At 42.0% G+C, this 17948-nt stretch overlaps 1 protein-coding gene across 21 annotated transcripts; it reads left to right on the forward strand.

The window, feature by feature from the left end:
- Positions 1 to 1442: 1442 nt before the first annotated feature.
- LOC109768542 (protein BREAST CANCER SUSCEPTIBILITY 2 homolog B) lies at positions 1443 to 13709 on the forward strand. Of its 21 annotated transcripts, none has more exons than XR_012204203.1 (35): positions 1443 to 1739; positions 1859 to 1915; positions 2057 to 2227; positions 2301 to 2366; positions 2515 to 2619; positions 3131 to 3196; positions 3362 to 3466; positions 3893 to 4021; positions 4121 to 4240; positions 4348 to 4482; positions 4589 to 4714; positions 4801 to 4926; positions 5065 to 5211; positions 5482 to 5610; positions 5715 to 5849; positions 5974 to 6153; positions 6734 to 7634; positions 7715 to 7755; positions 7830 to 7957; positions 8038 to 8180; positions 8558 to 8680; positions 8763 to 8993; positions 9073 to 9154; positions 9248 to 9298; positions 9375 to 9450; positions 9552 to 9663; positions 9751 to 9822; positions 10914 to 11097; positions 11171 to 11353; positions 11674 to 11816; positions 11883 to 11945; positions 12030 to 12255; positions 12514 to 12681; positions 12777 to 12989; positions 13156 to 13709. XR_012204203.1 is itself a non-coding variant. In XM_073510006.1 (35 exons), the coding sequence occupies exons 1-34, from the start codon at positions 1565 to 1567 to the stop codon at positions 12831 to 12833; spliced, it is 4854 nt and encodes a 1617-aa protein (XP_073366107.1). In that variant the 5' UTR covers positions 1443 to 1564; the 3' UTR covers positions 12834 to 12874; positions 13156 to 13709. The 21 variants fall into 21 exon arrangements, 2 of the variants coding, with proteins under 2 accessions (XP_073366107.1, XP_045090578.1); XR_012204206.1 differs by having other exon boundaries at positions 12042 to 12255; positions 13130 to 13709; XR_012204205.1 differs by having other exon boundaries at positions 12042 to 12255.
- Positions 13710 to 17948: the final 4239 nt, after the last annotated feature.

Consider the following 17948-nt stretch of genomic DNA (forward strand, 5'->3'; position numbering starts at 1 on the left):
TTAAAGTCCTACATCTCGAGCGCACCTAGGCAAGATGCTAACGTCGTCAGGCCCACTAGAGTTGAAAATGAGATTGTTCATGGCTTTCTCCAAAGATGTCAGAGGATCGCAGGAAAGACCGCAAGACCACGAGCCATTAGTTCACCGTCGGATGAGCTAAACCTTCAAAACAATTCGATGTCATCGGACATGTCAAAGCATCAAGTCCAACTTCAAACATGCATAAAACGAAGGCACTTCAAAACAGGTGGTCACCTGTCTCAATTGCTCTGCATCCTTCATATGGCTTAGTGTGTGTGAGCAGTGGTGGTGTCAGGATCAAAATCTTGTGATGTCAAGTTTTTATAATGATTTTTTACAATAATAAATATATCACTGGCTATGACACTGGTTGGCATACTAAGTTTGCCACACCACAAGGTATGCAAGTTCGTATGGGTTAGCTCTGTGTTTGCCTCCACATTTGTGTATTTTTTTTTCATGCAAATGCCATTGACTTAGAAAAATAAGGCAAGTCTATCTCATGCGTAACAAGTGTGATGTCTGCTTTACTCGTGTAAGGTGTGTGGGAAAAAAAGTGAAGTATATGAACCAAATATGCCCTCAACCTTCCATGACTATTTTCTTGACAGATTTACCCAACAACTACAATATAAGCGAACCATGGTTAGATGGCTAGGAGGACCGTGCTATCTCAAACCATCATTATTCAAGTCCTAAACTTAACACCGGTGCTCACATTTTTCTGGATTTACTTTAGGCCTTTCAGTGATTTATGTTCAGTGCGAGAGGGCGTTTCAATCGACTACGAAGACGTCCGTGACTACATTTCATCAATCTCAAGATGACGTGTCGGCTCAGCCTCTCGGATGTGTCCATAGAAATAGTGGTGTGAGTGCGTGCATTTATATGGTGAGTGTATGTGCAGTCTGCGTTTGTAATGTGCTAGAAAAATAACCACAACAACGACGTATTTTCATATATCGTTCTAGGTAAAGAAAAAATATTAATACTAATAAATATAAAAGTAAAGAAAAATATCCTCACCATCCGTTGACGGAAGGATGCGCGACGCCGTCATCAATCTTGTGCACTTCCGCGGCCATCAATGCCTGCGCTATCCTCCTAGCGGAGCAGGCAACGATCTAGCTGGCGTGGAATGCGGTTGGTGAGCATGTCCAGGTGTGGACACCAGAAGACGCCGGCGAGGCGGTGACCTGACACCTGTCTGTGGCCAGCCGCCGCCACAGTTCCCTCCTCCAAGCGGCGGCGTGCGGGCTAGGCCAGGCTCACCGCTCACGACCCGACCGACCGGGCTGGACATCCCGCGGGCCGCGCGTCCGCCCATGGGCACGGCAGGGCCAGGCCCAAGCCCACCCCGGGCCCGCCGAGACGAAGGAAGAGAGGGAGCGAGCGCACTGCGCGCGGCCTGGCCATTTCGCACCACGCTTCCCTCGCCTCGTCCGATTTCGAAAAGAGTTTCGTCCCCAATCTCCTTTCACCCGGATTTCACCGGGCCAGCGAGAGCCCCCCCGCCGAGGCTCCGGGAGAGACCGCCGCCGAGATGCCGGGGAGGTGGCGGGTCTGGGGCCAGACCGACGGCCGCCTCGTCTGGGTCCCCGCCCCCGAGCCCGACGCGCCGCCGTCGCCTGCCGCGGCTTCGCCTCTTCCTCCTCCCCTACCGCCGGGGTGCGGTGCGGGGATAGCCGCCGCTTCATCCGAGGACGCGCTGGCGAAAGGTACGGCCCCATCGTTCTCCCACCTCGGCGCGGATTATTCCGTCGTAGAAATGGTGCTGGATAGTGGTCACTGACTGCCCCCTCTCCTGTCTCCGCGTTTCTCCCATCCGAAACCCTAGGCCGGGGCGCTGCTGACGGATGCCGCGTCGAGTCCATGGCCGACCTCCTCGTTCAAGGTAGCGCTTCCTGCCTTCATCTCTTCTCTATTCGGCCCGGTCAGTGTGAGCACGCGCGTGCATTCCTGCGTACTGAAATGGGTTGCGTCCGTGGTCCTGTTTAACTGGTGACTGACTTTTTATTACTGATGGAACCTGTAGCGCGGAACACACTGCTCGAAGGTGACGGGATGTCCGGAGCAACTGTTGATGCAGGACAGGGTCAGCTGTTCTGCACTGGATCGGGGAGGTCAGTGTCTGTCAGCGAGAGGGCTATAAGGAGGGCCAGGGCGTTGGTCGGGGAGGAGGTGGAGAAGGCTGGTAACAAGAGAAGTAAGAGCTTATGTGCCCAACTTTGTTCGTTGCTGCATGTATTGCGCTGGGCTGACCAGTTTTGGTGTTTCAGAGCAACCGTTTGACGACGTACCTGGTGCAGAGGGTGAATTGAGAGAAATGGACGCCCCATTCAGAGGTAAGACTTGCTTTCACCTTTTTCTCTGTAGAGACAAGATTGAATGTTGCAACAACAGCCAGAAAGTGTCCAGGTTTGATAATTGCACAAACTGTATTTTCTCGAGGTTGTGTGTTACTGATTCAGTTTCCCATCTCATGAAATTTAGGTGGAGTGCATAACACTGCCGTGCCCCCAGTGTTCCAAACTGGACCCGGAAAAGCTGTTTTGCTGGGCAAGGACTCGATCCAGAAGGCAAGAGCTATTTTAGGAGGTAGGAAATCTAACACCTGTTTACTTTCTATCTAAACGGTGAAAGTGCTTTCTTAGCACTTATTTTGTTCATGATGGCGTATGTATGGCTCCGAGTAATTTAGGATCTGTTCATCCCATGTGCCGTTAGATATTATGTCACAATTCATTAACAACAAGGATCGTAATATTATATTTGTTGAACTAGCCAGATTTTCCGCTGTTGCCTGGCTATTTGTTATATATTTGGATGTGCTTAGCTTGCTGAGCATTTATACTCCATAGTAATATACAATGACTTAACATAGTTTTATATAATGACTTAAACATAGTTTTATACTAATCAGGGTCCACCAAATTGATGGCTGTATATTTCTTGTTTGTGAGAACTTCTAGTAAGAGCTCATGTGTCCAACCTTTGGTTTGCTTTGGTCAAACTGTTCCATCGCTGTTGTGCTAGGTAGCATGGATTAGCCATCTTTCTGTTCGTTTCTGCATGTATCGTACTGGGATGACCAGTTTTTGTGTTTCAGAGCAACCGTTTGACCATGTACCTGATGCAGAGCGCGAATCGAGTGAAATGGACGCCCCATTTAGAGGTAATACTCATACTATGGTAATACTTGCTTTCACCTTTTTCTCTGTAGAGACAAGATTGAATGTTGCAACAGTAGCCAGAAAGTGCCTAGGTTTGGTGACTGTACAAACTGTATTTTCTTCAGGTTGTGCATTACTCATTCAGTTTTCCATCTTATCAAATTTAGGTGGAGTGTATAACACTACCATGCCCCCAGTGTTCCAAACTGGATCAGGAAAAGCGGTCTTACTGGGCAAGGACTCAATCCAGAAGGCAAGAGTTCTTTTAGAAGGTAGGAAGTTGAACACCCGTTTACTTTCTATCTAAACGCTGAAAGTGCTTTGTTATCACTTATTTTGTTCATGATGACATATGTATGGCTCCGAGTAATTTAGGATCTGTTCGTCCCATGCACCGTTACATATTATGTCACAATTCAATTAACAACAAGTCATTGTAATATAGTTTTTGTTGAACTAGCCAGATTTTCTGCAGTTGCCTGGCTATTTCTTATACTTACAACTGAACATCTATTTGGATTTGTTTAGCTTTTTGAGTATTTCTACCTCATAGTAATATACAATGACTTAACATAATTCTGTACCAATTAGGGTCCACCAAATTGATGGCTGTATATGTTTTCTATGGGAGAACTTCTAGTACATTTTCCTTTTTCCTTGGCAGTTTTTTAAAAAGCTGTCACTTTGTTGCATAATAGATGTTGATAGTGCTGCTGGTGCCGTACAACCAATGTTCCGTACTGGAATGGGTAGGCCGGTTCCTGTGAGCCGGACCTCTATTGATAAGGCAAGAGCTGTTTTGGAGGGACAAACAGTTGCAGAAAAAGGTCATTTTGATGGGAGTATAATAAAAGTTTTGGATAGTTTTGTAAAAGAAAATCCAAGCACACCTTTACTTTTTGAATAACTGACCCCTCTGTCAGCAGGTGTGAACGGCATGGAACAGTTTCCATTGTTCCAAACTGGTTCAGGAAGAGTTGTCTCAGTCAGTGCGGCATCTGTTCAGAAAGCTAAGTCTGTTTTGAAGGATAATAATACAAGCGAGGGTGAGCTTTGATTATTCTGCTATTTGAATCCAGAGCTAATGATCTTGCCTAGTTACTGTGAAACACACCCCTTTTTTGGTGTACTGATGGCATTCCTCTCCTATTAGAAAATACAGAGAGTTTTGGTAGGCCTAACCAGCCTATGATGTTCCAAACTGGTTCAGGAAGACCAGCCATGATCAGCGAAAGATCCATTGAGAGATCTAGAGCTGTGGCGAATGAGGGAGATGCGGAAAAGAGCGGTAAGATTGGAGTACCTGGGTCCATTAAAAAAGCTTGAACTATCTGTCTTTTGATTTATGTAAACGGCTACAAACATTATTTCTAAGTGGTTACTTCTTTGTGTAGGACATTGGGATACTGATTGCCAGTTCCCAATGTTCCAAACAGGATTAGGGAAGCCTGTTGCTGTGAGCTGGAGCTCAGTTCAGAAGGCAAAGGCAGTATTGGAGGAAGAAAAAATTAAAACAACTGGTACATAAACATATGGGCTTATTATTTATTTAGTCCAACGTTAATGCAGAAGATCAGCATTTTTCTTCGTATTCTTTGAGATTCAGGACGTGGAGAAAGCAGTGATTGTGCCACAACTCTTCAGACTGAAACACCAACGTCTGTTTTGATGAGTAGCAGTTTGATCATGAATAGTAGAAGTGTTACACCGAAGGAAGATAGTGCAATGCAAGGTACTTGATTTTCCCAAGTTGACTAAAACATGTTGTCTAGTTTTGTGCCTGTGTTACCATCTAGTCAAAATTTGAACAACATGAAATACTATTTCTGACACATCTGGGGTATTCCTCATATCAAATTATCTTTTTCAGTCACTCGAACAGAGAAAAATCACAAGGATGATGACCACGTGCCATTGTTTCAAACTGGACTAGGGAGGTCAATTGCTATAAGTAAGAGCTCACTTAAGAGGGCATCTGCAGTTCTGGAGCCAAGGAATATTGCAAAGGAATTGGAAGGTAAATTGCTCTCTAAACACACATCATGGTTTCGTAACAAGTGTGCTCTCGACACTAAATTTGTGATAATTAAGCATTTGTATTTACCATAGTTTTAAATAGCCGGCTATAGCCTTTTCAGTAGGGTGTCGCTAAATGGTCGCCTTCACAAATAGCCCGCTATAGCCCGCTTTAGCCGGCTATAGCTGATTTGGAGGCCCGTCGCTATTTTCCATAGCCCGCTATTTAAAACATTGATATTTACTGACAATCAAGTTTTCTTTCTGTAAGATGAAGCTCATTTAGATGGTGCCCATGACACTCCAGTGTTCAGAACTGGATTAGGAAGGTCTATCATAGCAAGTGAGAACTCTAGAAAGGAATTGCCTATCTTAGAGGCTGAAGAAGCAGTAAAAAGTGGTAATTTCATGTTCTGAATTAAGAGTTTCTTCACATGGATATAAAAAGTAGGTAGAAATTACAGTCTGCATTCAGTTAACAATTGCTTTGTATGTGCAAACCAGTAAACAATTACAACGGGGAAACCTTTGTTGAAGAGGCAACGTTCCAAGCTGGAATACAAAAGTTTGTACCCCAAAATAGAATTTCAAGCCACAAGGCCAGTATGCTTTTGGAGCAACGAAACTTCATGGAGAAAGGTAGTTTTTGGAATCATCAGGTTACACAGTGGGGGCATTTACAGAGTTCTTTACATTTGGATTTGGAAAGTAACTTAAGACTTATTTTCCCATTCCTTTGACATACGCAATATTATTTTGAAAGGATACAAAGACTCTGGAAGTCAACTGCCAATGTTTCGAACCGGATCTGGAAAGTCGGTCTTGATTAGTGAAAACTCAGTACAGAAAGCAAGGGCTGTTCTGGAGGAACAAGGCATAAACAAAGGCATAATAGCTGACCAAACTTATCTGAGACTTTCACTGTTTATTTCAATAGAAGTTGGTATAAAACTTTACCGTGCATGTCTAGTTGAAGTGTCTATTCTCTTTCTGTAGTCCTGTAGTTTATTTGTACAATACCATGTGGCATCCATAGGTTAGCTAACCATCACACAGTCTGTTATATTCATCGCTAGACTGGTGTGCTAATCCAAAGGTTCTGCAATGCTTTTTAGTTAATAATTAGACCAAGTTTACAGAAATAAAGGCTAGCAATGAACCACCAATGTGTAACCTGATTATGCTGCAGCTTTCATTTAGAATGGTACACTTATTTACTCCCTCCGATCCATATTAATTGACGCACACTTAAAGTTGTACTAGGTGTGCGCCAATTAATATGAATCAGAGGGAGTATTGCTTTTGACTTCCGAGGTAGCTATTTAACAAATGTGTGTTTTCAAGAGTACCAAATTTCAAGCATACAATGTATGATCACTGAACTGTCCAATGATCTAATCAGGCAATTTGGATTGGCATGTTGATGTGGTAACAGGCACTTGTTTATTGCATAATATTAGTGCCTTTTAATTTGTACACATTTACCATTTAAATATGTCTGATCTTGAGTTATTTCTTGTCAGATAATCATAAGCTCCTTAACATGGACAAAAAAATTCCTGTGTTTGCGTCACCTCTCAAGACAAGCTGTGCAAGAACAGTAAATATATCTTCAGTTGGCGTGTCTCGAGCTGCTACTTTGTTGGGCTTGGAGGAGAATACCCTTTCGACACAATTTTTTGGACATGTGGGGGATAAGCTGGGCACAAAAATAAATTTTGAGCAGGAAAATCCAGAACAGAGGCTTGGTCTTGCATCTTATCCAACAGAAAACCAAGTGCACAAGGAACAACACCGGCCATTTGAGCTTTCTAATAACACAGTTTCTGATTCTGGTGAGCATTCTATCAGATTCAGTACCGCCGGAGGCAGATCAATGGCTATTTCTAGTGATGCACTTGAACGCGCAAAAAGCCTTCTGGGTGAATCAGATCTCATGGTTTCAACAAATAATTTAAGCTACCCTTTGGGATCTGCTTGTAATGATAAGATGCAAAATTCAACTGTTGCGCCAAAAGAAGGCGGATCTGATTTATCAAAAAGAAGAAGGGTCAGTGGAAGAACCGAACTTGCAACATTTTCCCACCAGGCAATGTCTGATAGGAAGGACACTGGATCCTTTGGAAATGCTGTATCTGATATCCATCCGACTAGTGAAAACACCAATAGGTTTCATGTTGGGAGTCGTTCAACCAGTGAAATTCCAAAGATCGTGAAGCCTTCTTCCAGGTGTTTATCTGAAACTGACAACACAAATGACACTAAAGATAAGACCCGACAACTCCATATGCCAGCTGGAGCGTTGGTTGACATCAGTAACTTCATGGGTTCATATTCTGGAAATATTGACCATGTTGTTAATGAGAAGAGAAGAATTGGGGGAAGAAACTCCGCATCTTCCTTTAAACGGCCCCGCTCTTCCAGGTCCTTTGATTTGCATCCCTGCTAGCAAGCTGTAAACTCCTATGCCATGCTTCTGATATGCCTTTGCTGACAATGGTTAGGTTCATCACGCCTATAAGCACCAACAGACAGTCCTCTGCTGGTAAGCTGATTGATTACATATATAAGCCCGTCTTAAATTCATTCCTACTTGATTGGTTTAACTATTGTGTACAGGAGTACCCAAACTACCACCAACTCAGATCACTTCCTGTCGAACAAAGCTGTCTGCATATTATCCTTTTCAACATAAAAGGAAAACTTGGAAAGAGTATTTCGGTGGTCCTCCCTGCTTCAATTGTTTGGTACAATGCGATGCATATAATTTCCGCAGGTGCACTATATTCCCCACTTTGTTAAATGTTAACTTAAATCTTGTGACCAGGCGGAACATATAATAGATGAAGTGAAGCTCATGGATGCAAAAGGAGCTGAGAGGTACAAGTTTCACAATATGAATACTGGTGCAGAAGAATTTCATAAGTTGCTGATTGCCTGTGGGGCTTCATTGACATATGCAACTAAAGAGTAGGCATCATTCTTGACTAAATGCCATATATTTCACTAGTCCATTGACCTTTTGATGTCAGAATAACTCCCTTTTTGCTAAGTTTTTCTTAATATGTGAAATGTCTGATCATTACATTTCCTGTTTCATCACTTCATGTGTTTTTCGTTTATAACATTTGAAAATTCTTTCCATGGTCTCCTCTGCATTGTATCTGTTGCTGCACCATGTTAAGATTAAACTATAATGATTTCACGTTCTGCTGCATGCCTGCATGTATGATGCTAATAAAAACCATGCTGTTGTGATCCCTGGGCATACCATAGAGTTAGGCCGGAGATTCTCCAAATATTAAGTACATCCTAAACATCAAATCACTTGAATCTTCCTGTTTTAGATGGGTGAACAATCACTATAAATGGATCGTATGGAAACTTGCTTCACTTGAGAGATGCTATCCAACTAAAGCTGCTGGCAAATTCTTGACAGTTGCTAATGTTTTAGACGAGCTGAAGTACAGGTGAGATAATTGACATGCCTTTTCTACCATTTCAATTGTATTGATGCATATGATTTAATTCATGAAAACTCATGCATGCTAGGTATGACAGAGAAGTGAACAATGGCCATCGATCAGCCATAAAGAAAATTTTAGAAGGAAATGCTTTGCCATCTTTGATGATGGTGCTGTGCATTTCAGCTATTTATTCCCATCCTGATGTACATAAGTTAGAGGCTGTCGGGACAGATGAAAATGAAAACAGTATCAAAAATAAAAGCTTGTTAGCTGCTAAAAGAAACATGCCTGCACACATTGAATTAACTGATGGATGGTACGTGGTTGCATCATCCTTATTGTCATCAGATGAAACTGAAAGATATCAGCAGTTCTCAGTGTCTGCCTTTTCACAGGTATGCACTAGAAGCGTCATTAGACGTGGCACTTTCAGAACAACTACAGAAAAGAAAGCTTTTTATAGGACAAAAGCTTCGGGTACTATTCTGTTTTCGCTTTCTCTTCTTGTTGTCACAAGGACATGGTTATAATTACTGTTTAACATATATGACTCAATATGTGTTCCGCTAGATATGGGGAGCTTCTTTGTGTGGTTGGACTGGGCCTGTGTCATTTCATGAGGTTTGCCTGCTCCTTCACCTTTATTAGCTGCAAAAATGAAAACAATATAAGCAAATTTTTGTGACCTTTTATTCAGGCATCTGGCACCGTCAAATTGATGGTCCATGTGAATGGCAGTTATCGTGCAAGATGGGATGATCCTTTGGGATTCTGTATGCACTTTTACTACAAGACTGAATATTTGTTACATACTATTTTGCTTATCCCTTTAAAACTGATGGATTCTCTTGATGACCTCTTACAAATATTTCAGGCAAGCATGTTGGACCCCCACTGGCGTTCAAGTGCATAAAAGCTTCTGGTGGCCGAGTCCCTAGGACACTGGTAGGAGTTGCAAGAATATATCCTGTTTTGTACAAGGAGAGGTATACAACTACAACTGGATGCAGACTAAATTTTGAACCAAAGGTGTTCCACTGGCCCATACTTAATAAGTTAATTGCTTAATTCAGGTTGCCTGATGGTAGTTCTATTGTGAGATCTGAAAGGATGGAAAGAAAGGCGCTACAACTGTATCACCAGAGGTATTTATTTATGTCACTGACACTGTAGCCAATATGCTGCAATTGAAACATGCATCACACCTTAAATTGAAATATATCATCTATCAAGTAGATATTTACCAGTACAAGTGTTGTCTTGAGAAGTTACCTGTACAAATACTGTTACATGCCCAGTGTGTTAAGGCATATATCTGTTTTTACTAATTTTTGACCGTAACGTTATACATGGTTTATGTACTGGTGACCTTGGTTGTCAGAATCAGGGTACTAGGTAGTATCCTTCTTTAGTCAGCAGTATCTAATCTTAGGGTCAGATTGTGTAGTTCCATGATACTATATGATTTCTTTTATTTTGACAAAAAAATCTGAATCTTATAGGAAAAATACTTACATAGATTATCTAGTCTAGCTTTGTAAAAAAGATATCAATTCTATGCATGCACACTTAAAGTAGACTGCAGCATCGAGATTTCATGTGACTAGGAGATCATTGGGCTTTGAATTTCAATCTATGCATGCATGCAGGCTGCAGCCCGCTGCTGCACATAGCCAATGACTTCACGTTGTGCGAATCCGTGTTGTTTTTTTCGTTGGCATGGGCAATTCCAGCAATTTTACGAGTTTGATCGTGATCCTACTGTGATCCTACTGGATTTGATTCAGGTTACTATCCAATCGTTTCCTCTCGGTAGGGTCATAGTATCGTGTGATACCCTAATCCTTATCGTGATACTGGCAGCCATGCTGCTGATGGCTATGGTAACCTGTCGATATTATTTAACTTTTGGACAGCATTTTCCTTTTAAAAAGAATCCGCGTGAGCAGATATAACTCATGTTGCATAGGATCATTTGAATGCATTTCAGAACCCTGAAATCGCGCAAGTAAAAACTTGTACTCCCTCCGATCCAAAATAAGTGTCTCAGCTTTGAACTAAGGTTAGTTCAAAGCTGAGACACTTATTTTGGATCGCAGGGAGTAGTAGGTTTTTCGTCGATAAAGCCTGCAACATGAAAGGTTGCAGACACGAAGGGTCAATATGCTTCCTTTGTTTTAAATCTAGTACCTCTCCTTTTTAATGCCACTGCAATGATTGTTACCTTCTCATGTAGAGTATCTAAGATCGCAGAAGACATTATGTCTGAACAAGATGAAAACTGTGCCAGCACTGATGACAGTGAGGAAGGGGCGAAAATTTGCAAAATGTTAGAGCAGGCGGCTGAGCCTGAAGTTATGATGGCTGGCTTGACCTCAGAGCAGATGATATCTTTCTCATCTTATCAAGCAAAGCAAAAGGTATGCACAATTATCCCCCGCATCCACCAACTAGTACTTGGGAAGCTGCGAAAATTATGCCATTATATTTCAGGAAGCTAGGCAAAACGAAGTAGCTAAGAAGGTCGAAAATGCTCTGGAAGTTGCTGGCCTTAGTTCAAGAGATGTTACGCCATTTTTGAAAGTGAGGGTGACGGGCCTTGCTCACAAAATCTCTGCTACAAAAACCATCAACAAGGAAGGGCTAATAACAATTTGGAACCCTACTGAGAAGCAGGTATGTTACAATTTTTATTCTCCGTTGAAAATAGAAGAAAGACTATTCGGTGTTATATCATTGAAACAAACTACAAATGATGCATTTTATTTTTTACGGCTATGGTGCTGTATGTTTTCTTGACCAAGACTAATGTTTATTACTCCCTCCGTAAACTAATATAAGAGCGTTTAGAATACTAAAGTAGTGATCTAAATGCTCTTATATTAGTTTACAGAGGGAGTAACTTTTATTTGCTTTGGATTATTCCCCAAACACTGTACTTATGAGCTCCGAAAATTAGCCTAGACCTTATTACATTTCACTGTTTCTTCTCACAGAAAGCCGACCTGGTGGAGGGACAAGTCTACATCGCCACAGGATTGCTGCCTTCTGCCCACTGTACGAACATTCTTTACTTGCATGCTAGAGGATCATCTACAATGTGGAAGCCATTAGCATCGGCACAGGCTGCAGATTTTCAGTAAGAGTCCACTGCACAGTATCCTCTGATTGTATTGTTCAAAATTAACCACGCTTCTTATTGCAGACCATTTTTTACCCCACGTAAGGCGGTTGAGCTGTCATTGATTGGTGAGGTACCACTTGCAAGGTTAGTCTAGTTATCCTGGAGAAAGGTGATCTGTTGAATCTGTCAATCTGGGGTCAATGCATTAATGAATCTCCTAATGGGTAGTCTTTCTTGCAGTGAATTTGACATTGCAGGTGTTGTTTTGCATGTCGGCGATGTTTACTTATGCAGCAACCAGAAAAGGCAGTGGCTCTTTTTGACAGATGGATCTAAATTTATCTCGGCATCGCAGTCCACAGATCAAGATGATTGTCTTCTAGCAGTTAGCTTTTCTTGCTCATCTGCCAGCGATGATGGTGCCTTTTTCAGTTATGCCCTTTCTGGAAATACAGTAGGTTATCTCAGACTCTGGTCTCTATTCCAAGTTGATGGTTCTTCCAAGTCTGAATTTTATTGGTCCCATATGTCACCATCAACATATTGAAACCTTTGCACTAAACGATACCTCATGAATTCAGTGTGTAGACATTTGAAACTGTACTGTATTGCCAGCAAAAGAAATGCGGTGTCTATTTCATTGTTCAACTTTTATACATTTATAAAGCAAGTGCAGCTTTTAGCTTACTGTACCTCTACCTCTGTTGCTCAGGTTGGTTTCAGTAACTTGGTCAAGCGACAGAAGGACCAGACAAGGCGCATATGGGTAGCCGAGGCAACACAGAGCTCTACATACACTCTTTCCCATGAGATATCAAAAAAATCGCATCTTAAGGAAGCTGCAACATGTGCTGAGAAATGGGCTTCAAGTTCTTTTGATGTAAGTTTCTTCAGATTAGAGATCACATTCATTTATCAGATTTTCTGATCTGTTGTAACTCACTGTTGTGCTGCAATATGAATGACCCCTTTCAGAAAATCCAGCAGCTAAAGGAAAGAGTTTTATGCATAATTGGTGATAGCGGTGGCTGACGTACTATGGAATAATGAAGACTGCTGCTTTTGGAAGTAATGTAAGAAAATGTTCGAAGTTGTGCAGAGTTTACTGTCCACACTGGATGCTCATTGGTAGTGAAGTGATATCGGCGTAACAAAGATACCTATTTATTATGCCTATGCACTTTACAGGTACAAAGTTTAGGCCACACTGTTTTTAGCCGTTTTTTTTTAATTCTCCATAACCACCTATTCGTTTCTCCACATTTGCCAACTGCATATTTAGTACTCCATCTGTAGTGATCTAAACGCTCGTATATTTCTTTACGTAGGGAGTAATTAAATACCTGTGTTGCAGAGATTGCGAGGCGGAGCAGTACAGATCAGTTAAACTTGTGGAACAAATGCGATTACGACTGACAAGCACTTGAATACTCAAGATGACAGCCACAGGGATTGGAATCAATATACATCAACCGGGAGACAAACATGACAGGAAATTTATGATTCAGGCTTGGACTGATGATGCTCACGTCCCCCTCGTGTGTCGTGACTGAATCTTTGGCTCTTCAGCTGGCAGTCAAGATTGCTCGCACCCTTCAACTTCAGCAGGTCTCCGTCCTCATGGACAGCCTCTCTATCACGAAGATGGCTGCTTCGAGGAACATCAGCAGCAGCAGATGCAGCATAGCATGGAGATGTCGAACTCCAATTAGCAGCTTCCTTCAAGACACTCATCCGCAACATCATGCTGTTTATCATATTGAACATATAAACCTTGAAAAACTGCTAGGCAGAACCAAGGCCTCCACGTCGCCCCTAATTCGCGAACAGTATTGCTGCCACCGTTTGTAAATTTTGTGCCCCGCCGAGGGCATTTTGGTCTTTTTACGTGCAGGATATAAATTGCAACCGCTGCCGTCGAGAAACCCTTGCCGCCGCCTCCCGTCCCACTCGCCTCCCCCTCCTCGTCACCCTCCCCCCCCCTCTCTCCATCGCCCCTACCCATGCTGGCCGGGCTCCGCCCGCCGCATGCCCTCGAGCTCCCCAAGATCCGCGCCTCCAACCCTCCTCAAAGTCTCCACCCTCCCCTGCCGCTAGGATTCGGGCTAGGGTTCTGCCGCCATGGCCTAGCGCACCCTCGCCATCGACCTCCCCAAGCCCCCTCTCTCCGCCGAACGAGGAGGCCCCTGCTGCGAGCCCCTCCTCTTCCCTGTCTCGCCGGCCTTGTTCTCTGCTGCTCTCCTCGTTGGCCATCGCTCCAGATCGCGGAGGAGGATCTGCTGCTGGATCCCCGCAATTGAGAGTGAGGAGGACGAAGGTGAGGGAAGCAGCAGCAAGGATGGTGGCTGGTGATGGGTCAGGGGCCACCAGAGGAGGGGGAACCTGCTTCTCTCCTTCCATACTTAATAGCTCACCAAATTAGTCTGAATATAGCGGTAAAAGGTCATACATGCTCATTTTTCTTCACTGTATTCTTTCTTGTTCATACCTGCAGAAAAAATTGTGGTGGTGATACTTGATTTACGTAACATGATTGGTTGTATGGAAATAGGGGATTTACTTCTGATGATGTGGGTAGTGGTGGTCTTCTCTGCACTTTCGTGTTTCACAAATTTCCCCTTGGACACCCACCTATCTGAAATATGTGTCTTACCAATTTGATGTTGGTTCACATGCAGGTTCAGTGAGTAGTGCGCGCCCTCGGGGCTGGACGAGGCAGAGATGTGCCGAGGATCCGCACACACTTGGCCGTCATCTTCTCCGCCTCAACTTCCTTGACGGCACCTGGCCTTGAGCTCCAGCCATAGCAGATTGCCCCCCAGGTATCTAGCCCCATTATCCTTCTTCCTTCCTGCTGTTTATCACATGTATCCATGCCCAGGCTAATGAACACCAGCAGCCTGATAAAATGTCCGGATGATCTTTCTTTTGTAGACTGTCTACTGTTATAATTAGGCCATGTGAAATTATAGCTATACTTTCTTGAGCTGCTGCAGATCCTTTTAACAGCGAAGATATTTATGGCAGCCTACTCCATGTAGGTTTTAAAGCGAAAAATTGAAGAAGTTGTGATGGCCACCCGGTATACATATGGTCAGAAGCTGTGGGTGACTTCTTTTCAGCTGCTATTGAGATATTTATGTGCTCATAGATCACAACTCATGAAGTTACTGCCTTTTGGTTTCGATTTATAAATTTTAAAGTGGACAATCTTTTGGTGGATACAATAGTCTGTTGTATTTTTGTACTGTACTGAGTCTGAAATATTATTTTGATATGATACTAGACCTTGATGTAAACTACTGAAGATGAACTTGAAGTTGCTGCAAAGGCATACAAATTATATTCACACTATGAATGACAATTACAAAAGTAAGCCTGAGTATACAGATTTTATGTTCCTACTAATTTTTTTGTCTTGCTTGATATGTGCATGTTGTTTTAGTTTTTGGAAATGTAACCCAGGCATGTGAAAATAAGCTAGCGTCGTTTTGGGAGATTTTTTAACAACGGGGGGCTTCAAGGTGGTTTGATTTTTTAACCAATTAATAAGAACTTTTGCGTAACATTGGATTACTGACCTCTTTCCTTCCTTCCTTCCCCATCATCAGTAATTTAGTACAGTATATATGCAAATGATCGATGCAATGCCAATCTGTTTGTGCAATGCATGCAGGATGACGCTTGTCATGGACCCTCGGGCTGTGGCAAAACCACCCTTTTGCTGGCACTTGTTGGAAAGCTCAACAAAGATCTCAAGGTATCCCCGTCGGTCGGCGTCGTCTGTTGTTAATTCTATATTTTTGTGTTGCCACTTATGAGCTCTATGTATGTAGATCTGAAATTTCACGCAGAGAACATTGTGTGCGGCGTATTTCACTACTTTCTTCGTTCACAAAAATACTGTTACCACTGAGGCTCTATGTATATAGATGTCTCACAAATTGAGGTTGGTTATTTCACTACTTTCATTACTAACCTTTTCCCCCTTCATTTTTTGCTTATGCATTTACAATTCAGTCATAAAGTTCAGTGTTTCACCGTTTTTTAGTCTGTTTCATTTTCAGTTTAGTCATTTCTTCAAAAAAACTTCCGTTTTTCAGTCGTTGTCATTTACTCTTCAGTTAAATGTGGTTATTTTCACGTTGCCACTATTCCGTGGGTTGCTATCAACTGCTGCAAAGATTCTTAATCTTCTGTACACCTGATGATCAATACATTTCAGTTATTAGTCTTTAGTACCCCTAAGGATCAACACCCAAGTCTCAGTTTCAGTCTTATTTCTTTTCTTTTTTAGTATTCACCGAATGTAACCCCCCCAAGTGTGAACTAGCTTTGTTGTTGCTGTTTGGAACTTTTTAGTAGGGCGCGGTGGTTTGTAGGACTTCACGGGTGTTGTACTAAAATTCAGTTTCAATGGAGTTCGGTTCAGTGATGTTCTAGACTAGATATCATTCAAAAAATGGTCACACGTGGATGTAGGATCATAGAAGAGTCAGGGGAAGAGGGAGGTACCTTGGTCAATTGCCCAGGTGCATTGGTGATGTAAGCGGCAGGGCCAGATGCTCTGAATCAACAGGCCACCCCTCTGCCTGCCTTGCTCATTCACACTTCTTTTTGGTTTGGGGAGGGCTGCGTCGCAATCTGGGCCGGGCAGGACGCTAGAAACTGTGAGAAAAAAGTCCCGACCTGAGCCCCAAATGAAATTTGATGATTTTTTTTCCAAAACTACCGTATGAAGCGAAAACAAGTATGTACACAAGTCAACCAGACAATGGGCAAAAATCTGGCCTGAACTGAAATTAAATACAGACGTCTGTTGATTAGACACTCCCATAATATATGCCAGGAATGTGTTTTCATATTGTTCATTTTGTGGATATTTGATATAAGCATAAATGTATCCTGATATTTGGCTTGGTACTCCATTGTATCACTAATACAACCGAGTTCAGAGAAGGTCGGACTGTGCCTTGTCTACTACATATCTAATATATTTATCTTGATATTGCAGAAGCTTTTGTTTTATTCTTGTATCTAATGCTTGATCTGTTGTATAGGTTGATATAGACACTCCCATAATATATGCCAGGAATGTGTTTTCATATTGTTCATTTTGTGGATATTTGATATAAGCATAAATGTATCCTCATATTTGGCTTGGTACTCCATTGTATCACTAATACAACCGAGTTCAGAGAAGGTCTGACTGTGCCTTGTCTACTACATATCTAATATATTTATCTTGATATTGCAGAAGCTTTTGTTTTATTCTTGTATCTAATGCTTGATCTGTTGTATAGGTTGATATAGGTCTTGCAATGGGCATGTCAGGGACAGAAGTTGCTAAAGAAAGCTCCGACATTATAATCTTGGATGATGACTTCACATCTGTTGTGAAGGTTAGTGTTTTCTAATGTTTTTTTTGAACAGATCTTTGTTAGGAAGGATAACCGTTCTCAGCAATCATGCTGAGAGTTTTTTTATCGGATGTACAAGGTCATTGGAATGGACCAAGTTATGAGTGTTCCTGAAATGCGATACTAGGATCTTTGTACGTCAACGCTCTTTGATGCTTATGATTTTTTCCCTGTTTACATACAATTGTGTTGTTAACTCACTTTCATGTTCTTGATTGGCACATAATCAACTTAGAAAAAAATATTTGAGCTAAGGTGCATCCATTTTCCCCCCAAGCAGCTAACTTTTGTTATGTACACTGTAGCTATGGTTGTAGAACGCCCCCATTTCTTTTGTTACTATCAAATTTCCTTGATTCAACTATGTGACTACATGTTATTATATGCCCAGGGTTAATTAGTACCTTTAATGCTACCTTTAGTTTGTGTAAAAGGTCCAAAGTAGTTTCTGCAATTCTTATTTTGCTTCCTGTGGTTCAATAGTTTCAATGGATTTTGGTGTTTCTTTAAAATTGATATTCGCTCGTTAGTTCTTTGTTCTTTGGAGAGTATATTTCTTTTGTTGTGACTTGGTGTTATAAAGACTGTCCTTTTTGGTCTGATAAGGTATATGCTAATCATTTGTGATTGTTGTGTTAGTGCACACGTATTTATTCATATCAAAATTGTGTGTGTTTGTGTGGTTAATACTCACTTCGTTTTGATATATTTGTCTTCTAATAACCCA

The sequence above is a fragment of the Aegilops tauschii genome, chromosome 3 (genome assembly GCF_002575655.3).
Source record: "Aegilops tauschii subsp. strangulata cultivar AL8/78 chromosome 3, Aet v6.0, whole genome shotgun sequence".
NCBI lineage: Eukaryota > Viridiplantae > Streptophyta > Magnoliopsida > Poales > Poaceae > Aegilops > Aegilops tauschii.

Bases quoted from the DNA above. Each gene is read 5' to 3' on its own strand.
- LOC109768542 (XM_045234643.2), top strand. From the start codon at position 1,565: ATGCCGGGGAGGTGGCGGGTCTGGGGCCAGACCGACGGCCGCCTCGTC. The intron at 5,611-5,714 runs GTAATTTCATGT...TGTGCAAACCAG, and splicing joins TGAAGAAGCAGTAAAAAGTG to TAAACAATTACAACGGGGAA. The intron at 8,994-9,072 runs GTACGTGGTTGC...GCCTTTTCACAG, and splicing joins ATTGAATTAACTGATGGATG to GTATGCACTAGAAGCGTCAT.